The sequence below is a fragment of the Bufo bufo genome, chromosome 7, assembly GCF_905171765.1.
Source record: "Bufo bufo chromosome 7, aBufBuf1.1, whole genome shotgun sequence".
Taxonomy (NCBI): domain Eukaryota; kingdom Metazoa; phylum Chordata; class Amphibia; order Anura; family Bufonidae; genus Bufo; species Bufo bufo.
In genome coordinates, this window is record NC_053395.1 from 147,717,730 (window position 1) to 147,739,977 (window position 22,248).

The following is a 22,248-nucleotide window of genomic DNA, read 5'->3' on the forward strand; positions in this document are numbered from 1 at the left end:
TATGTTCAAGTAAATTCAAGTATTTTCTTTAGTTTCCCCGAGATTGCTGAGGAAGGTTGGGAGGGCAAAAATGAGAACAGTTGCCTTGACCCCTACAAACAGCGGTGAAGCCGACATATTCCTTCCCTGCCTAAGGACGGAAGTCTGGAGTTGGGGAAGAGGTAAAGAAGGACAGCTGGGACATGGAGATGTTTTGCCAAGGTAAGTGACCACATGACATTTCTTATCGAAAACGAAACATTTAACATTGTTTGGGCCATGTTTGTTTATAAACTATAATTTATTTTCTTAACTATATGAGACTCTATTTCATTATGTAGGTTACAGCCTTTGTGCGTCCGCAGTATGGATGGCAAAGAGGTGGTTCAGTTGGCAGCTGGTAGCCACCATTCTGTTGCTCTCACCGCCAAGTCTCAGGTACTGTTTGTGTTCTGTAGCTGACTTTTATAATGTGACTCAAACCTATTATTATCCATCTTAACCAACTGCTAACTGGGCTTCACACAATAAAGACATTGTGTGGATAATGTTTTCTTCTTGTGAAATTACAGGTTTTCTCTTGGGGAAGTAATCTTTCAGGACAACTTGGGCACCTGCAATCACCAACAACTATGCCACGTCTTGCTAAGGTATAATTCCTGGTAAGGGGTTGGCTCACCAACAACTTTAAATACCTGTCCACTGGATAGGGGAAAAAGGTTTGATCACACGGACAGCGAGGGTCCCGTTCCCCATTTAAATTAAGCTGTATTCATGCGTACGCACTATGCGCCCTATTCTCTCCAGTCTGAGACTGATGAGGATAGCTTAGTGCTGTACACTGCCGTCTCTATCAGTCCCAACGACTATGAATGGAGCAGCAGTGCACATATGTGACCTCCACTTATTTCAGACCGTGTACTTGGGGCCCATCGATTGGATCCCCACCTATCCTGTGGATAGGTGGTAAATTTTGTTTGCGGCCCGCCCCTTTAAGTCGTGTTAGCAGTTGTCAAGTGTGTGGTAGAGTTTACATGACTGATAAAAGAATATAGGTTCTGCATATGTAGCTGGAGATACATATACGTGATTGCCATTATCAGCTATGGGGCCCAGTAAAATGATGTCTGCTACGGGTAGGTAGGATTTTAACTTTAGCTGTTAGCCAACAGTCTTCAGATTTTTGTGGTCAGCTTTAGAATCCACAATGAAACCACGTCATCACAGTAACAGCTAAGGTGTGTAGCATAAATGTGTAATTTTCCATTTTCACCATGTATTAGGAAATATAAAAGCATATTCAGTTTCTGGAAAATTATCTACAGGTGAAACTCGAAAAATGAGAATATCGTGCAAAGTTCATTTATTTCAGTAATGCCACTTAAAAGGTGACACTAACATATGAGAGAGACTCATTACATGCTAAGCGAGATATTTCAAGCCTTTATTTGTTATAATTTGGATGATTATGGCTTACAGCTTATGAAACCCCAACGTCACAATTTTGAGGTACCCTTTGCTCAGGGGGTATGGATTAATTCGCTGACTAGAGTGTGACACTTTGAGCCTAGAATATTGAACCTTTTCACAAAATTCTAATTTTAAGCTGCAATAATGCAATTCCTTTTAATTTGCATTACTAAAACAAATTAACTTTTGCACGATATTCAAATTTCTCGAGTTTCACCTGTATATGGCAGCAGCTGCTTTGGAGCTGTAGCATCTCAAAAATTATTTTGCTTCCTTTTGGACTAATCTGCTGTCTTCCGTTTTTACAACCGACTTCAGCTGAATAATGGGATTCCTTGCTTTTGCTGCAATATGATCAGCCAGATCTGTAGTCGGGGAGAGCAGGCCCATGTAAAGATTTTGAAATGCATCTAATCTGAGATATTTGTGCTGTCCTGTACATTGGGAGGTAGATTGGGAAGAATAGAGCTCAGAGATGGAGCCACATATTAATATCTGGGAGTGTTCTTTTTTTGTTGAATTATTAAGCAATGTGTTAAAATAGTATTTCCTGTTAATGGCACTTATTTCAGGTATATGAAGACGGCACTGTGTGGAGCATAGCTGCTGGGCAGGAGTACTCTCTTTTTTTAGCACATGGAAAAAATGAGTACCAGCCTGTTGTATATTATAGTGGACCTGGAATAGTGGATGTCTCCAGCGGGGTAGACTCGGGGCAGTCACCAGTTCAGCTGACAGAGTGTGCCCAGGTGAGTACATCCATTAAGAAAGCTTTAGAGTTCTGTTGACTTGACCATATCAAGGGTATGGAAAAGGGGAATAATATAGGGTTGAAGCTTTGTCCTCTGTATATGTATAGCAAAAAAGGGACTGCAAATGAAAATGTAGCCTTTTGTCACTACAAAGACCACAAAAGGAAGAGACGATAAGTGAAGAACACTGTACCCCAGGATATGGGTACAACAGAAAATCTTGTGGAATGGGAAAATATATACTCCCTATACAGCTGTCTTAGGCCTCATGCACACGACCGTTGTGTGTTTTGCGGTCCACAAACCGCGGATCCACAAAACACGGATGGCGTCCGTGTGCGTTTCACAATTTGCGGAACGGCACGGACAGCCATTAATATAACTGCCTATTCTTGTCCGCAAAACGCGGACAAGAATAGGACAGGTTCTATTTTTTTTGCGGACCACAGAATGGAGCAACGGATGCGGACAGCACAGGGAGTGCTGTCCGCATCTTTTGCGGCCCCATTGAAGTGAATAAGTCCGCATCCGAGCCGCCAAAACTGCGGCTCAGATGCGGACCAAAACAACGGCCGTGTGCATGAGGCCTTTAAAGGGGTTGTCTCACTTCAGCAAATGGCATTTATCATGTAAACAAAAGTAACACAAGCCACTTACTAATGTATTGTGATTGTCCATATTTCTTCCTTTACTGGCTTGCTTCATTTTTCCATCACATTATATACTGCTGGTTTCCATGGTTATGACCACCCTGTAATCCAGCAGCGGTGGTCATGCTTGCAAACTATAGAAAAAAGCTCTGGCCTCTCTGGTGGCCGGGACAGTGGGAGAGCTTATAGACACGCATGTTCTGCAGCTCCTGTCATGGCCGCCTTGTATCTGCGCTGCAGCCGTGGTCGTAACCCCTGTCTACATGATAAATGCCATTTTCTGAAGTGAGACAACCCCTTTAAAGAGGTAAAAAAAAAAGGAAAGATTCAATCCGTGCTAGCTATATATGAAGTGCTAATACTATATATACAGAAAACAAAAGTAATATGGATGAACAGGTGCTAGAGACTTCATAAGCATCTGCTAGTTTTCATGATGTGACTTTTTGTACAGGCTAGTGATTCCCGATCATTGCCCCATGTGAAAGGTCTGGTGATCTGTCGACAAATGAGAAAAAACGCTGATCGCGTGTTTCATGCGGCTGCAAAAATGATCATTTGTCAGCAGCACATCTCCCCGTGATCATAAGCAGGCGATGATTGTTTATGCTGCCTTTTGTTGCCTGTGTAAAGTTTAGTTGGCACTTGTTACTTGTTACATAGTAGAAATGTGAAAAAATATCTTTCCAGTCAGCTTAGAGGTGAGGGGGCAGCTTCTCTGTGATATAGATGCCCTAATGATAGGCCATTAATGTATTGCAGCCTCAGAAGATCCCTTTTAGTGTAGAATAGTTCTTGATGAAACCTTGTCCGCTCCTTCCAATGTAGAATTTGTCTTAACGCAGATCTCTTTCTCTTGTTTTAGCTGGGGTACATCTCCAGTATATCGGCCGGGTCTAGTAGCTGCTTGGCACTTGTAGACCTAAACATGATGGGTGACATTGGGAACCTCCATGAGCTGGCGTCCACTGAGAGGGGCTTTTATTGCCACCTGAGTGATGTGAAGTCCCAAATTCTTAGGCCTCTTTTAGGCCTAGGTAAGTGTCCTTTATCACAGTATGTACATTCTACCTCCAAAAATCTCCCAGGGAGGACTTGCTATGTAGTTATATACAGTACAAATATTTCTAGAATCAGGCCCTTAATACTAGATGATAATTTGTTGTGTAACTTCATTGGAGCTATAGGAACCATATAAGGTTCTCTTCCCATTTCCATCAGTTCTTTTTCTCAGGCTTCTGTAAGGGCCTCATCATAGCTTATATTAAAACGGAAGTGCAGAACACGTCTTCAGTGTTATAATGCCCATTTTGTCACAGAAAAACACGGTTGCATTATGTGCACTATCCCAGTTTTGACCTGTGGCCAACGCAGAGGGTATGCAATAAATGACTTGGGGTCCCACATCAGGGACCCTTACCTGTTTGCAGAATTTGACTCTTGTGACCGCCCCCCCTTCCCCCTCATTTGCCAACTGAAATCAGTCACTTTTCATATTGATGGATGCTCTTGCTCATGGCTTCATCCATTGTAGCTTATGGGAATTTGGGAATTACAGAAAGAACCCAGCAAGCAGCTGGTGACCATTTTGAATTGGAAAACGGGTGATAGACTGATGTTAATATGCCACTAATTCTTAATTTGGAAATTTACGAATACCCCAAAAACAACCTTTTATGTTACATGTACAGAACCAAGCATAATGTAATAATCTTATTGTGTCAGGTAAGTTTATCGAAATACATGCTCGATTTCCCCAAAGTCTTTTTTGTTTTTTTTTCTTCTGAGATCATATGATACTTTTTTTAAATCCAAAGGTCATTCCGTAAGTTATTATTTACTCAAATCTTCTCCTTTCTTGTTTAAGACAACCTGGGCTCTGTAACCACTGTTCAGCTTCTACAAGACGTGGCTACAAAGTTCTGCAAACTCTGCTACCTGATCGGCCAGCATGGAACGTCACTCAGCCATTTCCTCCGTGGAGCCAAGGATGCACGAGATCTTTCCATCTTGGAGCATTCAAATATCTTCTTGGATAGTTATACAGAGTCAGTGTGCTGCTTATCTTGGACATATCTTTACTAGTGCAGTATGTGAAGGCCTATTCCACACTATGTTGTCACTGTGGTGGGAATACCCCTTTAATACAAGTTATAATGTGCCAGTTGACTACTAACTGTTTGCAAATGAGATGCTGCTGTACAGCTATTACTAGTATACATTTTAATATAATTTTGTATAATTTGTCTTCTTTTAGGTATTGTTCATCTCTCTCCAACTTCCTGGTAATGGGAGGATTTTCACTTCTCTCCAAATCAGCAATGTAAGTGTTGTGGTCATAGTTCACCACACGGATTTACATCTGAGTCATGTTTTTGACATCTTGGAATAGTACCTGGATACATGTGATTTTGTCAACTTGCATAAGGCCTCATGCACATAAGCGTTATTTGAGTCCGCATCCGAGCCGCATTTTTTTTTTTTAAACTCGTTTTATTGAAGTTTAACAACAGACATGGTACATCACAGTCTGAAACAGTGACAACCCGCGCAGGGGAGCCACGTGTTTCCCATCATATCATCAAGTCACACAGTGTATTAGGCAGGTATCTATAATATCGGGCAACTAAGCATTAAGGCATTCTAGATCAGCAGTACAGGGATCACACATCCATTGCAACAAGATCCTCCGACACGGAGCGTAAATGCACAGGCAGTAAAGAGTGCGGTGAGGAGCACCACTCCCCCCATACCTTCTGAAATTTCTGAGGACATTTTCTGTGAATATACACTACTTTCTCCATTGCCATTGCATGATTCATTAAGGTCTTCCACTGACCCACCGTAGGGGTTCTTTCCGCCATCCACCGCAAGGCGATCGCCTTCCTAGCTAGGAAGAGCGCCTCTCCCAAAAATACTCTTTGATGATGTGTCCACCTTTCTTCCTCTAACACCCCCAAAATGCATATTTTGGGGCAGACCCCTATCGACACCGGCAGTATCGCAGAGAGTATCTCAACTATTTTGCCCCAAAACACCTGCAAGTGCGTGCAACCCCACATCAAGTGCCAGAAATCCGCTCCCTCCTCCTGACATCTGTGACACCTACTGCTCGTTGAGCTTCCCATTCTGAGCAACCTGACAGGGGACAGGTAACTCCTATGTAGAATGAACAATTGCGTTAACCTATTATTTACCGAAGGGGAAACCTTGGTGGGCACCAACATAGCCTCCTTCCAATCTTCAGCGTCAAGAGTTAGTCTTCCATTTCGCCTCAACCTCCAGCGGATGCAAAGCCATGTGTTCCCCCAGTAGATATGTATATAATATTGAGACCATGCCCCTAGGCCCCTGTGATATCAGTACTCCTATGAACGGGTACTTGGAAATACTGCGGCCTGCCCCCCTAAATTGGGTACCCAAAGCGTGCCGTAATTGAAGGTATCTGTAAAATAAAGAGTGAGGAATCTCAAACTTCTCCTGGAGTTGCTGTAAGGACCTCAATACACCCCCATCATACAAGTCATCTAATCTGAGCACCCCACACTCTTTCCACGTCTCCACACCCTCCAGATTCACCAAATGTGGGAACATGGGGTTATCCCAAAGCGGTACCGAGTCCGGCAAGTCCGCATATGAGTTAAACTTAGTCGCCTTCCAGACCTGTTGAGCCAACCTGTGGACAGGCAGTAGTCTCCCCGAGACCGATCCTGGGGACTCCAGCACAGGCCAGAGGGTAGACAGGCCAAGATACTCCCTCAGCCAGTACTCCGGGCCAGGCAGCTCCTCCTGTTTCACCCATGCTGCCACATACTTCAGTTGCCCGGCCAGGTAGTAAAGGAAGAAATCGGGTAAAGCAGCCCCCCCATTCGTCTTAGACCTCTGCAGCACTTTCAATGAGAGCTTCCGTCTGGCCCTCCCCCAAACAAAAGCCACCATTAATGAATGTAGTCTGTCGAAAAAGGCCTTAGGTACCGGGGCGCACGCGTGCGATAGGAGATATAGACCCTTGGGGAGCAAAATCATTTTAACTAGGTTTAGTCTCCCCATCACCGAAATCGGCAATGCCTTCCACGTTTTAAATTTGTCTATGAATAACGACTCTATTGGGTCAATATTTCTTGCCACAGACGCACAGGGGTCCCTTGTAATCACGATACCCAGGTACTTAAACTGATCCACCACCGGTAGGTTATGTACGCACTCCGGCCAGTTGTGGTCCCATAGAGGCATAATAGCCGATTTCGTCCAGTTTATGTGCAAGCCCGAGTATATGCCAAACCTCTCAATTACCTCAATAGCTCTGGGAAGTGTGCGCTCAGGCTCGGCCATAAACAGAAGGAGATCGTCCGCGTACAGGCCAACCTTCTCCACCCTGTCTCCCTTTGCGACCCCTATAAAAGACTCATCCTGCCTAATACGCAATGCTAAGTGCTCTATTACTACCGCAAACAGGAGGGGGGAAAGGGGGCATCCCTGCCTAGTTCCTCTTTGTAAAGTGAAAGAATCCGACTGGGTTCCGTTTACTAATATATTCGCCTTAGGTCTCTGATACAGAATCTCAACCCACCGCAGAAACCCCGATCCAAACCCAAATTCCTTAAGGATCCGCAGGAGGAAAGGCCACTCCACAGAGTCAAAGGCCTTGGCTGTGTCAAGAGACGCCAGAGCCCATTCACAACCCCCCGCTACCCCAGCCTGAGCTATAACCTGGGCCCTCCTGATGTTGTCAGAGGTGGTCCTTCCAGGCATAAACCCTGCTTGGTCCTGGTGAACTATTGACGTGATCACCCTGTTCAGACGGGAGGCGAGTATCCTGGTCAATATTTTGTAATCTAAATTTAGTAGTGAAATTGGCCTGTAGGAGCCACACACAGTAGGATCTTTGTCCGGTTTTAATATGACAACAATAGTTGCATCATACAGAGTCTCGGGCAGCTGATGACGTTGAAATGATGCCAAATACAATTTAAGAAGTTGAGGACTGAGGATCTCACTATACCGCGAATAAACTTCTATAGGGATCCCATCAGGACCTGGCGCCTTCCCAGCAGGGAGATCACGAATAGCCATCTGAATTTCTTCCAGGGAAATATCTCTGTCTAACAGGGTCGCATCCGCAGCGCCAAGCCTGGGGTGGTCCACCTCCACAACATAGTCATTCAATTCCCCCTCCGTATAGTGTGCTGCTGAGCTATACAACGACTTAAAAAACTGCTTAAATCCCTCAAGTATCCCCTCCACCGTTTCCACCATTCGACCCTCCGGATTCAGAATCCGTAACACTGGAGGAGACGACTGATTGGTCCTAGCGATCTGAGCCAGAAGCCTGCCCGCTCTATCACCCGCTTCAAATGACTGCTGCTTCATGAAAAATATTTTCCGTTCACTCTTCTCCTTGAGGTACATCATATACGCCCTACCCTTAGACATCCACTCCACCCTATTACTCTCTGTGGGAGCAGCACAAAAAAGGACCTCAGCCTCCCTACACTGAGTATGCAAGTCTAATTCCTTACGAGCCGAGTCCCTCTTAACAAATGAGATGGAAGACTTTAAGCAGCCCCTCAAGTAGGCCTTCAGTGTGTCCCATAGCAGTAGTTCTTCCGTCTCTTCCCCCTGTACATCCAAAAAGACCCTCAGTTGGTCAGGGATCCTATCATTTTGAGTTAATAGGGAAAGCCAAAAGGGATGTATTCTCATTTTCCCCCTACTAGACGTAGCCCCAGGAATATTAAAGCGTGCCACAACCGCAGCATGATCTGAGGGGCCCCGCGGCTCATAAGTGATATCTATTACATCCGTACTTACAACAGCGTTACCAAATACGTAGTCAATTCTCGAAAGCGCCCCCCTGGCGGGAGTGAAACATGAATATTCCCTCAGTCGCGGGTTTCTAAGTCTCCACAAGTCCAGCCATCCTAGTTCTGTCGTGACCCTAAACAATGTTGTCACCGAATAAGCCCCAGTTCCTCCTCCACCAGCTACTCTATATCTATCTAGCTCTTCCTGCATGACCATGTTGAAATCTCCCATACAGAGCAGTCTGGCAGTGGGGTACTGTGCTGCAAACCCTAAGATCACTTGGAGAAGTGAAATACTGGCTGGAGGAGGATTATATAAGTTAATAATAACGTACGGGATGTGGTTAATAAAGGCATACACTAGCAAGTATTGACCTTCCGGATCAGTAACACATTTCTGTGGCTCCCAGAGGAGTCCCTTACGCACCAGTAAAGCAGTTCCTCTAGAATTCGATGTGCCATATGATTGAAGTGACCACTGCACCCATTGTTTAGCAATTCTGTGCCCAGTGTCAGCTGTCAGATGAGTCTCCTGAAGTCCCAGAACGTGAGGGCAATACCTTCTCACATGCGAAAATACCGCTATCCTCTTATGCGGTGCGCCCAAGCCTCTCACGTTCCAGGACATCACAACTAAAGAACCCATAGTGCAGTCAGGAGGCTATTCCACCCGTAACAGAGGATGCCAGCCACTGGGCAAAAAGAAAACCTGCTCAGTCTAACAGCTCGCCTTCTGCCCACACTCTCAGCGTGAAAAAGATGTGACCATGTCTTCAGTATTCTAATAAACATATAACCGAACAGTGGTGCAACCAACCCCACTAAACATACAATCAGTGCACATATCATAGTGTCAGTGATGTGGCAATGAAATCGGGGACCAGCACGGGAGGGAAGTTGTTATACCCGTGCAGGTAGCCGACCATTCCCCATTCAATGCAGATGGTGAAGCTGCAGGTACAATCTAGCTTCAATAAATGCATGCATGCTTATATACCCCTCAGGGCTCAATTTCCCCACTCATCTAAATCGGAGGCCTCAGAGGTCTGAGAGCCCGCCAAGCAGCAATACACGCATAAGTGAAGCTTAGATTGCCCCATTAACAAAATAACATTAACTGAGTGGCAGGGCGCCCGTGTCATACATCACAGGGATCCAATAATACTTGCAGCTCAGAATTCAAGTCCCGTATCAGCGCGGCCTGGGGCGCCTGGCGACCCATTCCTCAGCTTCCTTCGGATCTGTGAAAAATATAGGCCGGTCTCCGTCCACCACTCGAAGACGCGCCGGGTAGGCCATAGAGTACTGTAAGTTCAGTTCTCTGAGGCGCCTTTTGACCGATACGAAAGTGGCTCTTTTCTTTTGTAGATCCGCAGAAAAATCCGGGAAAAGCGACACATTGGCGTTGTCATGCGAAATGGCCCCTTTGCTCCTTGCTTGACTAAGGATTAGATCCCGATCCTTCCAATTTAGCAATCTGGCCAGCAGAGGCCTCGGTGGTGCGCCCGGCGGCGGAGGTCTGGCCGGAACTCTGTGCGCCCTCTCAACTGCATAGGCCACAGAAAACGCAGCGTTGGGGAATTGGGCCTTAAACCACGTCTCCAGGAACCCGGCCGGATCTCTCCCCTCCGCCCGCTCTGGCAGCCCCAGGATTCGCACATTATTGCGCCGCGCCCGGTTCTCCAGATCGTCGCATTTCTGTCTCCATAACCCAACGGCTCTCTCCACCTCCGTCAGTCTGGAATCCAGCGGCCGCGTGTAATCCTCCAGCTCCGACACTCGATCCTCCGTCTGCTTGACCCTCTCCCTCAGCTGCTGCACGTCTTGCCTCAACAGGCCTAGGTCAACGCGCACCTCCTCAATCTTGCAGGTAAGGGAGGATTGGCAGGATGATATCGCCGTAAGCAGCTGTTCAGAGACCGCTTTCAGGGTGATCTCAGGTTCCCCAGCATCTTCAGGCTCCATCTGCTGTGCGGCCTGCCCTCGCGTCACCGCTGCACGTGGAGTGGCGGGAGCCGCGGCGCCATGTTGGTTCTCCTGCCGGGCATACTCCTTGAGCTTGTCTGCCGCGGACTGAGCTTTGCTGGGCCCCATGTCTTGGTGTCTAGGCTTCCTCCTTCTCCTCTGCACTTGCCACTCTAAATTTGAAGAATGCAGCTTGCCAGGATTAGTCAGGATAGAAGTCAGGGAACGGAGCCGCTCTCAAGTGCGTGCGCTCATGTCGGCAGTTAGCCACGCCCCCCCGAGCCGCATTTTTTAAGGCTCGGATGCGGACCCATTCAGTTCAATGTGGCCGCAAAAGTTGTGGACAGCGCTCTTGTTTGGGGGGCAGGAACTGTACTTTCAGAGCGCGAAAATTTCGCGCCCATGTCTTCGCGCCACCAGCTGCCCCATGAGCTCCAGTCCTACCTACTTTTTAAAGGGAGTCTGTCACCTCCATATGGCCATATAGAGTGCTTACATGGCTCTGTAGCACAGCTATACAGGATTGTAACTGTACCTTTTGTTCTTTTCCTTAGACTTGCACCAGCAGGAAAAACGAAGTGTAATTCATATGCAAATGAGCACTCGCAAGTGCCCAGGGGCGGCGTTCAGTGCGTAAGTGCCCAGGCTGCTCTGCCTTCTTTTCACTTTACTCCTCCCCAGCCTCTGCCTTTGCCCGCCCTCCAAGTCTCTTGCCTCATCGATAGGGAAAAGGAAGAGGCTGGGGAGGAGTAAAGTGAAAAGAAGGCTGGGCAGCCTGGGCACTTACACACTTGAACGCCGCCCCTGGGCACTTGCGAGTGCTCATTTGCATATGAATTAAACTTCGTTTTTCCTGCTGGTGCAAGTCTACAGAAAAGAACAAAGGTACCGTTACAATCCTGTATAGGTGTGCTACAGAGCCATGTAAGCACTGTATATGGCCATATGGAGGTGACAGACTCCCTTTAACCCCTTGCTTGCCTTAGAACTCTGTGGCTGGGGAAAATAATTACTGGGCTCTATGCTGAGTGGTTAGCGTACTGGTCATTAGTGCAGACGGCCGTGGGTTCACATCCCCTAGTTCTGTTTTGATAGGATTGGGGCTGTATGTAATAAAAATAAATAAAAAAAAGGATGTATGTGTGTGTGTGTGTGTGTGTGTATATATATATATATATATATATATATATATATATATATATAATTAACCCTTGGAGCTATCTGGGCCTAGTTCCCACCGCCATTCTGTAGGCAGAGTTTCTTTGCCACTACAGCTGGATACATACATAGCACTACCCTCCTTCCATAGGCGGAGTACTCGCACTACCGCTGGATACATACATCCTATAGCACTACTCTCCTTCAATAAACGGAATACTTGCACTACCGCTGGATACCGCACTCCCTGTAGCATTACCCTCCTTCCATAGGCAGAGTAGTTGCACTACCACTGGATTCCGTAAGTCCTGTCACATTAACTTCCTTCCTTAGGCAGAATATGTGCGCTCACTACTGGACCCTGTAACATTTGTACCATTACTCTCCTTCCATATGCGGAGTAGTTGCACTACCACTGGTTTCCGTAAGTCCTGTTGCATTACCTTTCTTCATTAGGCAAAATAGGTGTGTTTACCACTGGACCCTGTACATCCTGTAGCATTACCCTGCTTCCTTAGGCGGAGTAATTGCACATGCCCTGGATACAGTACATCCTGTAGCATTATCCTCCTTCCTTAGGTGGAGTACCGTATTTTTCGCACTATAAGACGCACTGGCCCATAAGACGCACCTAGATTTTAGAAATATTTTTCATTAGAGATCAGCAGTCAGACCCCCAATGTTAATCAGACCTCAGCTCACAGCCCCAATCAGATCCCCAATTTTAATAACATCTCAGATCAGACCCCAGTGTGAATGACCCCCAATCAGACCTCAGATCAGAGCCCAATATAAAGAAGACCCCCAATCAGACCTAAGAGGAGACCCCCATGCCTCATATCAGCCCCCAGCCATATGACATCAGCCCCCAGCCATATGACATCAGCCCCCAGCCATATGTGATCAGCCCCCAGTGATATATTCAACCCCCAGTATTAATCAGCCCCCACCCATAATTCAGCCTCAGATCACAAAATAAAAAGCCCACTTACCTGCGGCGTCCTGCTCCTGGACGCCGCCGCTCCTCACATTGCGATTCTCTTTCTCCTGCTGTCGGCTGTGCTGTGACCTGGCACGCACAGCGTGAGGTCACAGAGCGCCCTCACGCTGTGTGCAGCCTTCACAGCTGACAGCCGAGGACCAGAAAGCGGTGAGTACAGAGCCTTCACCGCTTCCTGGTCCTCCGGTACTAATGAGCGCTTCCATAATGGAAGCGCTCATTAGTATTCGCCCTATAAGACGCAGGGGCATTTCCCCCCACTTTGGGGGGGGGGGGGAAAGTGCGTCTTAAGGAGCGAGAAATACGGTTATTGCACTTGCCTTGGATACTGTACAGCCTGTACAGTACATCCTTTCATGGGCGGAGTAATGGCCCCACCACTGGATACTGTACAGCCCTGTAGCATTATCCTCCTTCCATAGGCGGAGTAATTGCACTTCCACTGGGTACTGTACATCCTGTAGCATTACCCTCCTTCCATAGGCGGAGTAGTTGCACTACCACTGGATCCTGTACTTCCGGTAGCATTGCCCTCCTTCCGTAGTAGAAGTATTTGCACTTACACTGGGTACTGTACATTCTGTAGCATTAGTACAGATTATCACATTACCCTCCTTCCTGGGCGGAGTAATTGCATTTCCACCGGATACCATATGTCCTGTCACATTTCCCCCTCCGCAGGCGGAGAAATTGCACTAATACTGGATATCATCCGTCCTGTCGGATTTCCCCCTTGCATAGGTGGATTATTTGCACCACAATTGCATACTGTAGATCCTGTAGCCTTACCCTCCTTCCATTGGCGGAGTAGTTGCACAACCAGTAGTACTTACACTACCAGTGGACCCTGTATATCTTGTCGGGTTCCCCTCTTTCTGCAGGCTGAGTAATTCCACTATCACTGGAAACTGGCCATCCTATTGCATTATCCATTTTTCTTAGGTGGAGTAATGGCTTGAACATTGACTACCGCGACTACTCTCAATTCCTCCTTGACGCATTGCATCCCGTTTCATGGGTGGCCTATTTGCTAGACACTGTACCTACAATCGCCTTATCCCCCGTCATAGGTGGTCTTTTGGCACTACTACTGGATACTGTGACTACTTCACTCTATATCCATCCTTCCAGGTAGTCATTGTATGGCTAGCTTTCGGGCGCCTACGTGGCAGCCTCTGTCTTCCAGGTAGTCCTGTGGCTCACTGATGGGGTGTCTGGCTCTCATGCAGTATCCTAGGGTTCGAAACCCACTAATAGACAAGACATAAAAGTCCTTGGAATTTTTTAACAGGGTGTTGGCACACCACATACCTTTCCTCGTGCCTTGATTCCCTGTGAGGAGCATTCTCATTTTGTTGATTGTCATTGGCACACTCAGCGTCCACGCTCCTTCAGTAGGTGGAACGTCTGCACTGACTCCCAGTTTTTCTTCCTTCTCAGGTAGAGTATTGCGCTAGCACCAGTTCATGGTGCCTACTACTGTTTGACCTCATTTTCAGATGGAGTCTCTCCTCTGGCCCTAGAGGCCATAGTTGCTGGTATCGCCTCCTCACTATGAGACAGTCTTTGCGCTGGCCATAGATATAATGGCTACTCCTGTTCCATGGCTACTACTGTGTGACCCCTTGTCAGGGGGAGTATTTGTGTTCATCGTTCAAATGGTGATAGTCACTGCGTTCTGGCTTACATGACACATTGGCGGGGGGCACTGCATCTGTTTTTTACGGCATCCCCTTCCTACATGTGGAGTATCGGCCCTGGTATTTCGTGCGGTATCTACACTGCATTCCTCCTTCTAGGGGGGAACCTTCTCGCTAGTTGTAGTTGTGATTGTGCCTACATTTCCTTCTTCCACAGGTGGCACTGTGCTCATGTTCTGCCATCACTGGGTTCGATTGATCCACCAGACGTTGTGTGTATGGAGTACCTGATGCGTTGGCTGACAGGTACATCTATTCCTTATGGCGCTGGTCAACTGCCATACCATGGCATGCTGCAGCTGATGGGTTTGCTCACTTCTGGTGGGCATTAGTACGGTTTTCTGTACCTGGTATAACCTACCGATTACTATAGCGCTGGCTTAGCGCCTTGTTCCCTTCACATGTAGTGCATTGCCTCTACAATCTACTACGGTGACAGCATCAGCATTACTTCCTTGTGGAGTTTGGATGTGCACTTATTCAGTTTGCATATGTGAGTTGTCTGCATTGCTCCCCTCACCGGGTCGAGCAGTCGTACTGTCCTTGTTGTCACCCCTAAGTGCTGGTTCTCTATTGAGCCACATCAGCCTCTTCTACTTCTCCCCTTCCGCAGAGCTAGTAATTGCACTTCCCCAGATACTGTTTCTGTCTGCTCGGCCAGTTTCCATAGCCATTGGATTCTCGTATGCCCCCTTTCTGCTGTGGAGTGCCTGTGCGGGTGTTATTGGTTCTGTTACCAGCGGTTTTCTGGGACTTTGTGGCGTTCGGCATCCACACTCCCTTCCTGGCGCAGTACTTATACCATCTCTTGTTCCTGTCTGGCTGTTTTGTACATTTCTCTGATTACCCCACTCTCTTCTGTAGGCAGAGTTGTCCCGCAGTGGCGGTCTATAGTGTCAGATGGGTTTACACAACCTTCATATTTTTGTCTAGGTGTTTTTTTCTTCAGCTTCTGGTTAGGTCTGCCTGTTCAGGTATCTTTCCATGGAGTATCAGATAGCTTCTCTCCTCTCTTGTTATGGAATTTAAGGTCCTCCTCTACATGCCTCTGCTTACCACATTGTCATTCTCCTTGGGGAACACTCTTATGAAGCAAACCCCTTGGCCGTAGGTCTGAAGCGGACGTTTTTGATCCCGGATCTTTTCCTACCAGGTTACTCCCTATTTTTTTTGTGGGTTTTGGGTCTGTTCCTCTGCCTTGTTCCCATTGGGTTTCCTCACTCCTTCAAGAATTTATTCTTGTGGGCAATTGTCATGCCTGACATCCAGGTTCTCTAGCCCTGATTAGTTTGTCATGGTTCTGCTGGATTGTTCTTCTCTTCTGCAGCCTGGTATGGAGTTGGGGTTTTTGCCTTATGGCATCCCTACTTCTTCCCCCATGGGGGGCAAGCTTGTCACATCTGCAGTTCTCTGGTCCTTGATATCCAGACCAGATGCCATTTTTAGTTCTTCTTCCAATCAGTATTCCACTGAGTGGTTTCTTTTTGCACCGTTCCTTCGCACGCTGCCTATTACCAGCTTTTGTAGAATTCCCCTCTTTTTTTTCTTCTGATGCCATGTTGTGACTGTTGATGACTCTAGGGTGTTTTTTTCCTGGGTTTCTGATCCTTGGGTATCACTTCCTTAGAAGTCTTCTGGATCCAGGCTATGATTCTCTCTCCTGTATCTTCCGCAGTTTGTTCTGGTGCCTGACTTGCCTTCATTCTTGTCCATCTTGTGGATGTTCTGTGTGCTTTCCATTTCTTCTGAAGTCTCCTAAGCCGTGACTTATATTCCCTGGACTGTTCTTTCTTCTGCCCAGCCGGAGCCTCTGCGTATTCAGCCACTCTCTGGCTCGCCTTCCTGGGAATGGTTCTTCCTGTCTGTTTTCAGGGTTCTTAGGGAGTCCTTCCCCCGCATTTCTGTGCGGGGCCTTATGACAGGCCTTGGATTCATTCTAGTCTTGTTCCCTCCCCATGGTACTGCTCTTGAACGTCCCATGGTCTTCTGTGTCACCCAATGATACAAGCGAGAAAATAGGATTTTTTGTGCTTACCTGTAAAATCCTTTTCTTGCTGAGTTCATTGGGGGACACAGAAGACCATAGGTATAGCTGCTGCCACTAGGAGGCGACACTAAGTAAAAGTGTTAGCTCCTCCTCTCAGCTATATCCCTCCCGCAGACACTGAGCTAATCAGTTTGTACGAAAGCAGTAGGAGCAGCCAGGAGAAGCCAACAGAAAACAATAAAAAGGAAGAAAGACGTAGATGGGTCAGAATCAAGAACCGGGGGGACCCATCAAGGAGAGCCAACAATGTACTTACGGGGTGGGAGCTGTGTCCCCCAATGAACTCAGCGAGAAAAGGATTTTACAGGTAAGCACAAAAAATCCTATTTTTGTGGATCCGCGAACTGCAAAACACGGTAGGGCCATGTGCACGAGGCCTTAGAGGGCTTAGGAGGTGGCATTGTGGGGTGGAGTTCATTAATTTATTATGGTTAGAAGTGGACTGCCGGAGATAACTAAGCACTGTACTCTGCCATCTTCGGCAGTCTTATATTGATGAATGGAGCAGCATTGTGCATGTTTGACCTGATTTTTCCATTGATACAGGGGCACAGGACCCCCCATTCTCATAATCGTGGGGGTTGCAGCGGTTGGAACAATACTTTGTGTAAAGGAAAACATGTCTTAACCAGAATACCCCTTAAAGGGGTTGTCCAGATTCAGCTCAGCTCCCTTCACTCATTTAGCCTGTATGAGTGGAGCATCAAAGCAGTTCTTGCTCCGAAGCTCCCCCTTGCCCTGCCCTGCATAGCGCAGGAGAAGGGCTGTTTGTTTACTGCCGGTGACGGTTACTAGCAGTAAGCCCGGTGACGTCACCATCACTAATGTGCAGTTTTTAGCACTGCCCTAGCCTGCATCCTAGAGCAGCACTAAAGACTGCCCAATTGTTTCGGTAGTGGAAAAAAAAGCCCTTTCCTGCGCAAGGCAAGGGTGAGCATAAGAGCAAGAAATGCTTCAATGCTCCACTCATACAGGCTAAATAAGTAAAGGGGAGATTATGTCCGGGTTTAGCTCTGAACCCGGACAACCCCTTTAAGGAAGTGAATGACAAAGTTTGCAATTTTACTATGGAGGGGCTACAGTTTTAGGGGTATTTGACAAATGTTTACATCAACCCTTTAAGTTAGCTGAGCTCATTATGTTCCCTTTGTGTACATACGTTTTCATTACATTTAATATGTTTTATTATTTATTTATTTTTTAGGGACTTCTTCACTAAGAACCAAGGCCTTATACAGAGTCTCTGCCATGGGACAGAGGAAGGTTCATCTATTCCTGAAACACTTAGCGCCCTCTTCTTTTCACCAATGACCAGACTTCATGAATATGCCAGACTGTTACTGAAACTCGCTATGTGCTTTGAAGTGGTAAATTACAGCATTTTTTCATTGCAGCAGTGTAGTTATTAATGTTTCTCTTACTTACACTTTTGCTTTATTTAGTGCCTCTTCTGTGGACATTGTCCATCATGCGGGCATTCTGTGTCTCCATTCTATTACTGATTGTAATATTTCCTCAATGGACCCCTTGGTCTTTGCTGTCACTTTACCGTTTTTCGCTTTCCTTGCTGGGGAGTCATGATGCACTTTGTTGTTGATGATCATCAGATTTTCTCAGACAGTCTTCTTTTCTTCTGTCTTGTATGTTAGTCCTCACCAGAGTACAAAAAACTTCAAGACTCAAGCACTAGTTATGACGCTTTGGCCTTGGCTTTGAGTAGAAAGAAGAAGGAGGCTGAATACACCTTGGGCTTCTGGAAGACCTTCCCAGGGAAGATGACAGTATGTCTACAACCTCTTTTAGACTGTAATTAATGACAAATGTCGGTTCTATATTCTGTGTGTATGTATGTATGTATGTATGTATGTATATATATATATATATATATATATATATATATATATATATGTATATATATATATATATATATATGTATATATATATATATATATATATATATATATATATATATATAAAAATGGAAAAAAAGATGGCAGCACCGTCACAGTAAAAAATGAAAAAAGGGTGCACAGGCCCAGTATGGATATAAGCCAATCCAACAAAATATAGAAGATGAAAAAAGGGCAGCACTCCAATAGATAAAAATAAAATAAACTTTATTTACCCATAAGGCTGTAGCGACGTTTCGGCTCCTACACAGGAGCCTTCCTCAAGCAGTGTATATAAATCAAAACTCTGGATATATATAGTGTTACAACCAATCATAGCCAATTACATATCAAGTGGACATAATTAATAAAAAATCGAAATACATGATACATTATAAATATATGAATCAATAAAACCAACCATGCAGAATCATTGAATCGTGATACATACAATTGTAAAATAGTTCAGTGAATATATATAGTACAGTACATTTGTTTACACAGATCATATAATAAGTGCCAGCTGTGAACAATTACATAAAGTGCTAAGTGCTTACTGTTACAGGTGATACACGTAATAGATGCAGGAGGGAGGGCGGCTGTCATCCATGTTGACATGTGCGATCCGGCGTACCTGAATCGCCACTGCGCATGCCCCTATGACGCATAATGTGTGCTTCCGTCTAACATTAACCTCGTCACATGACGCATGCGCTAATATCTTTATGCGTCAGTTTGAGGAGGATGTCGTCTATGGAAGCCACCACTTCCAATACATCAGGGCGTGGTGGCGGTACATAGACGACATCTTCCTCATCTGGACGGGCGATTTGCAAAAACTTTTTGATTTCCATGGTTTTCTAAATGGAGTTGATGAGGCATTGCAGTTCACTTTGGTGCATTCCCCTGTTGAAATGCAATTCCTCGATACTCGCGTGATCCTGTCGGCGGGTAAAATACAGACAGAGCTGTTCACAAAAACCTACCGACAGGAACACGCTACTGACTTACAATAGTAATCATCCTAGATCCATGGTAAAATCTCTTCCATACTCTCAGTTTCTGAGAGTTAAACGCATAGTCTCAGACCCCATTACATCCAATAACACGCTTGATACAGTATTGCATAAATTTGAGCAACGAGGTTATCCAACCGAATTGCTGTATGAGAAAAAGAAAATGGTCGGTCAACTTAACAGGGATGATATCCTTAAAAGAAAAGTGCAACAAGTGAAAACTAGTAGGATCCCTTTTATTTCCACCCACTGTGAACAGAGCGTCGATATTAACAACATTATCCGACGTCACTGGAGCATATTGGGTGGCTGTCTCAACACCGTTAAGGAATTTCATTCTCCCCCTATTATGTCCTACTGTAGATCCAAGAGTCTTAAGGACCAATTGGTTAGGGCAGACGTAGGAACCTCAAAAGCGGTAGGACAACGGACACTGACAGGTGCCAGTGTCGGCTGTTTTCCGTGTTTGTCCTGCGTAAATTGCAAATATATCATCAAGGGTAGGTCCTTTGTACACCCACAAACTGGAGTTTCATATCAGATAAGGCATTATCTGACTTGTGACTCCAATCACGTCGTGTACGTGATTGTTTGTCCGTGTAATTTGTTATACGTTGGAGAAACAACAACTGATTTTAAGACACGATTCAATAACCATCGACTTAGTGTCATATTCTAGGTTCTTCAAAGTAGCCACCTTTTGCTTTGATTACTGCTTTGCACACTCTTGGCATTCTCTTGATGAGCTTCAAGAGGTAGTCCCCTGAAATGGTTTTCACTTCACAGGTGTGCCCTGTCAGGTTTAATAAGTGGGATTTCTTGCCTTATAAATGGGGTTGGGACAATCAGTTGCGTTGAGGAGAAGTCAGGTGGATACACAGCTGATAGTCCTACTGAATAGACTGTTAGAATTTGTATTATGGCAAGAAAAAAGCAGCTAAGTAAAGAAAAACTAGTGGCCATCATTACTTTAAGAAATGAAGGTCAGTCAGTCAGCCGAAAAATTGGGAAAACTTTGAAAGTAAGGGCTATTTGACCATGAAGGAGAGTGATGGGGTGCTGCGCCAGATGACCTGGCCTCCACAGTCACCGGAGCTGAACCCAATTGAGATGGTTTGGGGTGAGCTGGACCGCAGAGTGAAGGCAAAAGGGCCAACAAGTGCTAAGCATCTCTGGGAACTCCTTCAAGACTGTTGGAAGACCATTTCAGGGGACTACCTCTTGAAGCTCATCAAGAGAATGCCAAGAGTGTGCAAAGCAGTAATCAAAGCAAAAGGTGGCTACTTTGAAGAACCTAGAATATGACATATTTTCAGTTCAGTTGTTTCACACTCATTTGTTATGTATATAATTCCACATGTGTTAATTCATAGTTTTGATGCCTTCATAGTCATGAAAATAAAGAAAACTCTTTGAATGAGGTGTGTCCAAACTTTTGGTCTGTACTGTATATATATATGTACAGCAGGCTGGATTTCCAGCCTGCATTTGTGGGAGGGCCATAGGGTACTTATCCTGCCGCACGGCCTCTCCAAGGTGTCTGCATCGCGTGGTGCTGCTTCTCGTCTTGCGTGACGTCATCCTCGTGCGACTTCCAGCGGCGGCACTCTTCTCCTACGCGGCGATCTCGGTAAGCGAAACCGGTCTGATTCGCTACTCCATTTGTCTGCTATCACTGGCAGCCGCCGCCAGCTGCGCGGTCCCCTCAGGCTTTACCCCCGCTTACTGCGCTCCCTCCGCTCGTCAGGTATGGGGCATGTGTATAGCGGCCCCCGGCTGCCTTACTGTCAAGTCCGGCGCATCACCGCAACTCCCCCAATTGTAAGTGCTACCACAGTGCTCCTTAAAGTCTTATTTCCTGTCATGGCTGAAAATATTACTACCAGATATGATGCCTCATTATAGTATTACTGCCGGTGCCCCTATGTTTGAATGATTATTGCCCCACAATTGTGCTATGTATTGCCCCTCCTTAAACTGCTGCCACTGACTCAACTCTAGCAAATAATACTCGCAAGCCCCTATTTCCATGCTGTCCTCTAGCAATGCAGTTCACTCGTGGCCTAACATAAGCAGCATGGTGATGTCACTTTCCACCTGCATATCGCAGCAGGTGTCAGATGGTGAGATCATAGTGGGGCAGGGAGCCAAACACTTGTTCATGTCTGCTATGTTGGCAGACGCAACTAAATGCATGACATAACCGGGTAGCCATCCCCACTTCTCCCCCCCCCACCCCCCCATTTTGCAGTGCTCCCACGTTTCTCTTAAATTGCCCCTGTGTTTTGCTATCCAGGTTCACTATTTTTATGATACTTTCCGCTCATGAATCGCAGCATCCTCAACGGCCTGGGTTCCATCTCCCCACACCAAGGGACCCCCCGGGTCCAAGTCCCACGGATCGCGGGTCTGGCCGGTGGAGAACCGTCCTCCGTTTCCATGCTGCGTTCCTTCAAGCAGCACTTCCACTGCCGCAGGATGGGGAAAAAAAAAAACAACACACTTCTCCACCTTTTTAGTCCAGCTTTGACATACGTTCAGGTTTTCGTTGTGTCCCTTTGCCAGATACGTTCAGGTTTTTCCTCCGCCTGCCTGATACGTTCGGGTTGTCTTCGTGTCCTATTTTCCTGATACGTTCAGGTTTCTTCGTGTCCTCTTGCCTGATACGTTCAGGTTTTTCTTCATGTCCTACTGCCTGATACGTTCAGGTTTTTCTTCATGTCCTATGGCCTGATACGTTCAGGTTTTTCTTCGTGTCCTGTTGCCTGATACATTCAGTTTCTTCGTGTTCTGTTACCTGATACGTTCAGGTTTTTCT

At 46.1% G+C, this 22,248-nt stretch overlaps 1 protein-coding gene across 3 annotated transcripts in view; it reads left to right on the forward strand.

The window, feature by feature from the left end:
* ALS2 (alsin Rho guanine nucleotide exchange factor ALS2) overlaps positions 1 to 22,248 on the forward strand; it is a 134,932-nt gene that overhangs the window by 43,233 nt on the left and 69,451 nt on the right. For all 3 annotated transcript variants that reach the window (XM_040439653.1, XM_040439654.1, XM_040439656.1), the window contains exons 6-14: positions 33 to 201; positions 321 to 417; positions 552 to 629; positions 2,022 to 2,198; positions 3,717 to 3,888; positions 4,719 to 4,899; positions 5,109 to 5,174; positions 17,730 to 17,892; positions 18,175 to 18,306. In XM_040439653.1, the coding sequence (XP_040295587.1) occupies positions 33 to 201; positions 321 to 417; positions 552 to 629; positions 2,022 to 2,198; positions 3,717 to 3,888; positions 4,719 to 4,899; positions 5,109 to 5,174; positions 17,730 to 17,892; positions 18,175 to 18,306 (1,235 nt within the window). The remainder of the gene's footprint in view (positions 1 to 32; positions 202 to 320; positions 418 to 551; positions 630 to 2,021; positions 2,199 to 3,716; positions 3,889 to 4,718; positions 4,900 to 5,108; positions 5,175 to 17,729; positions 17,893 to 18,174; positions 18,307 to 22,248) is intronic.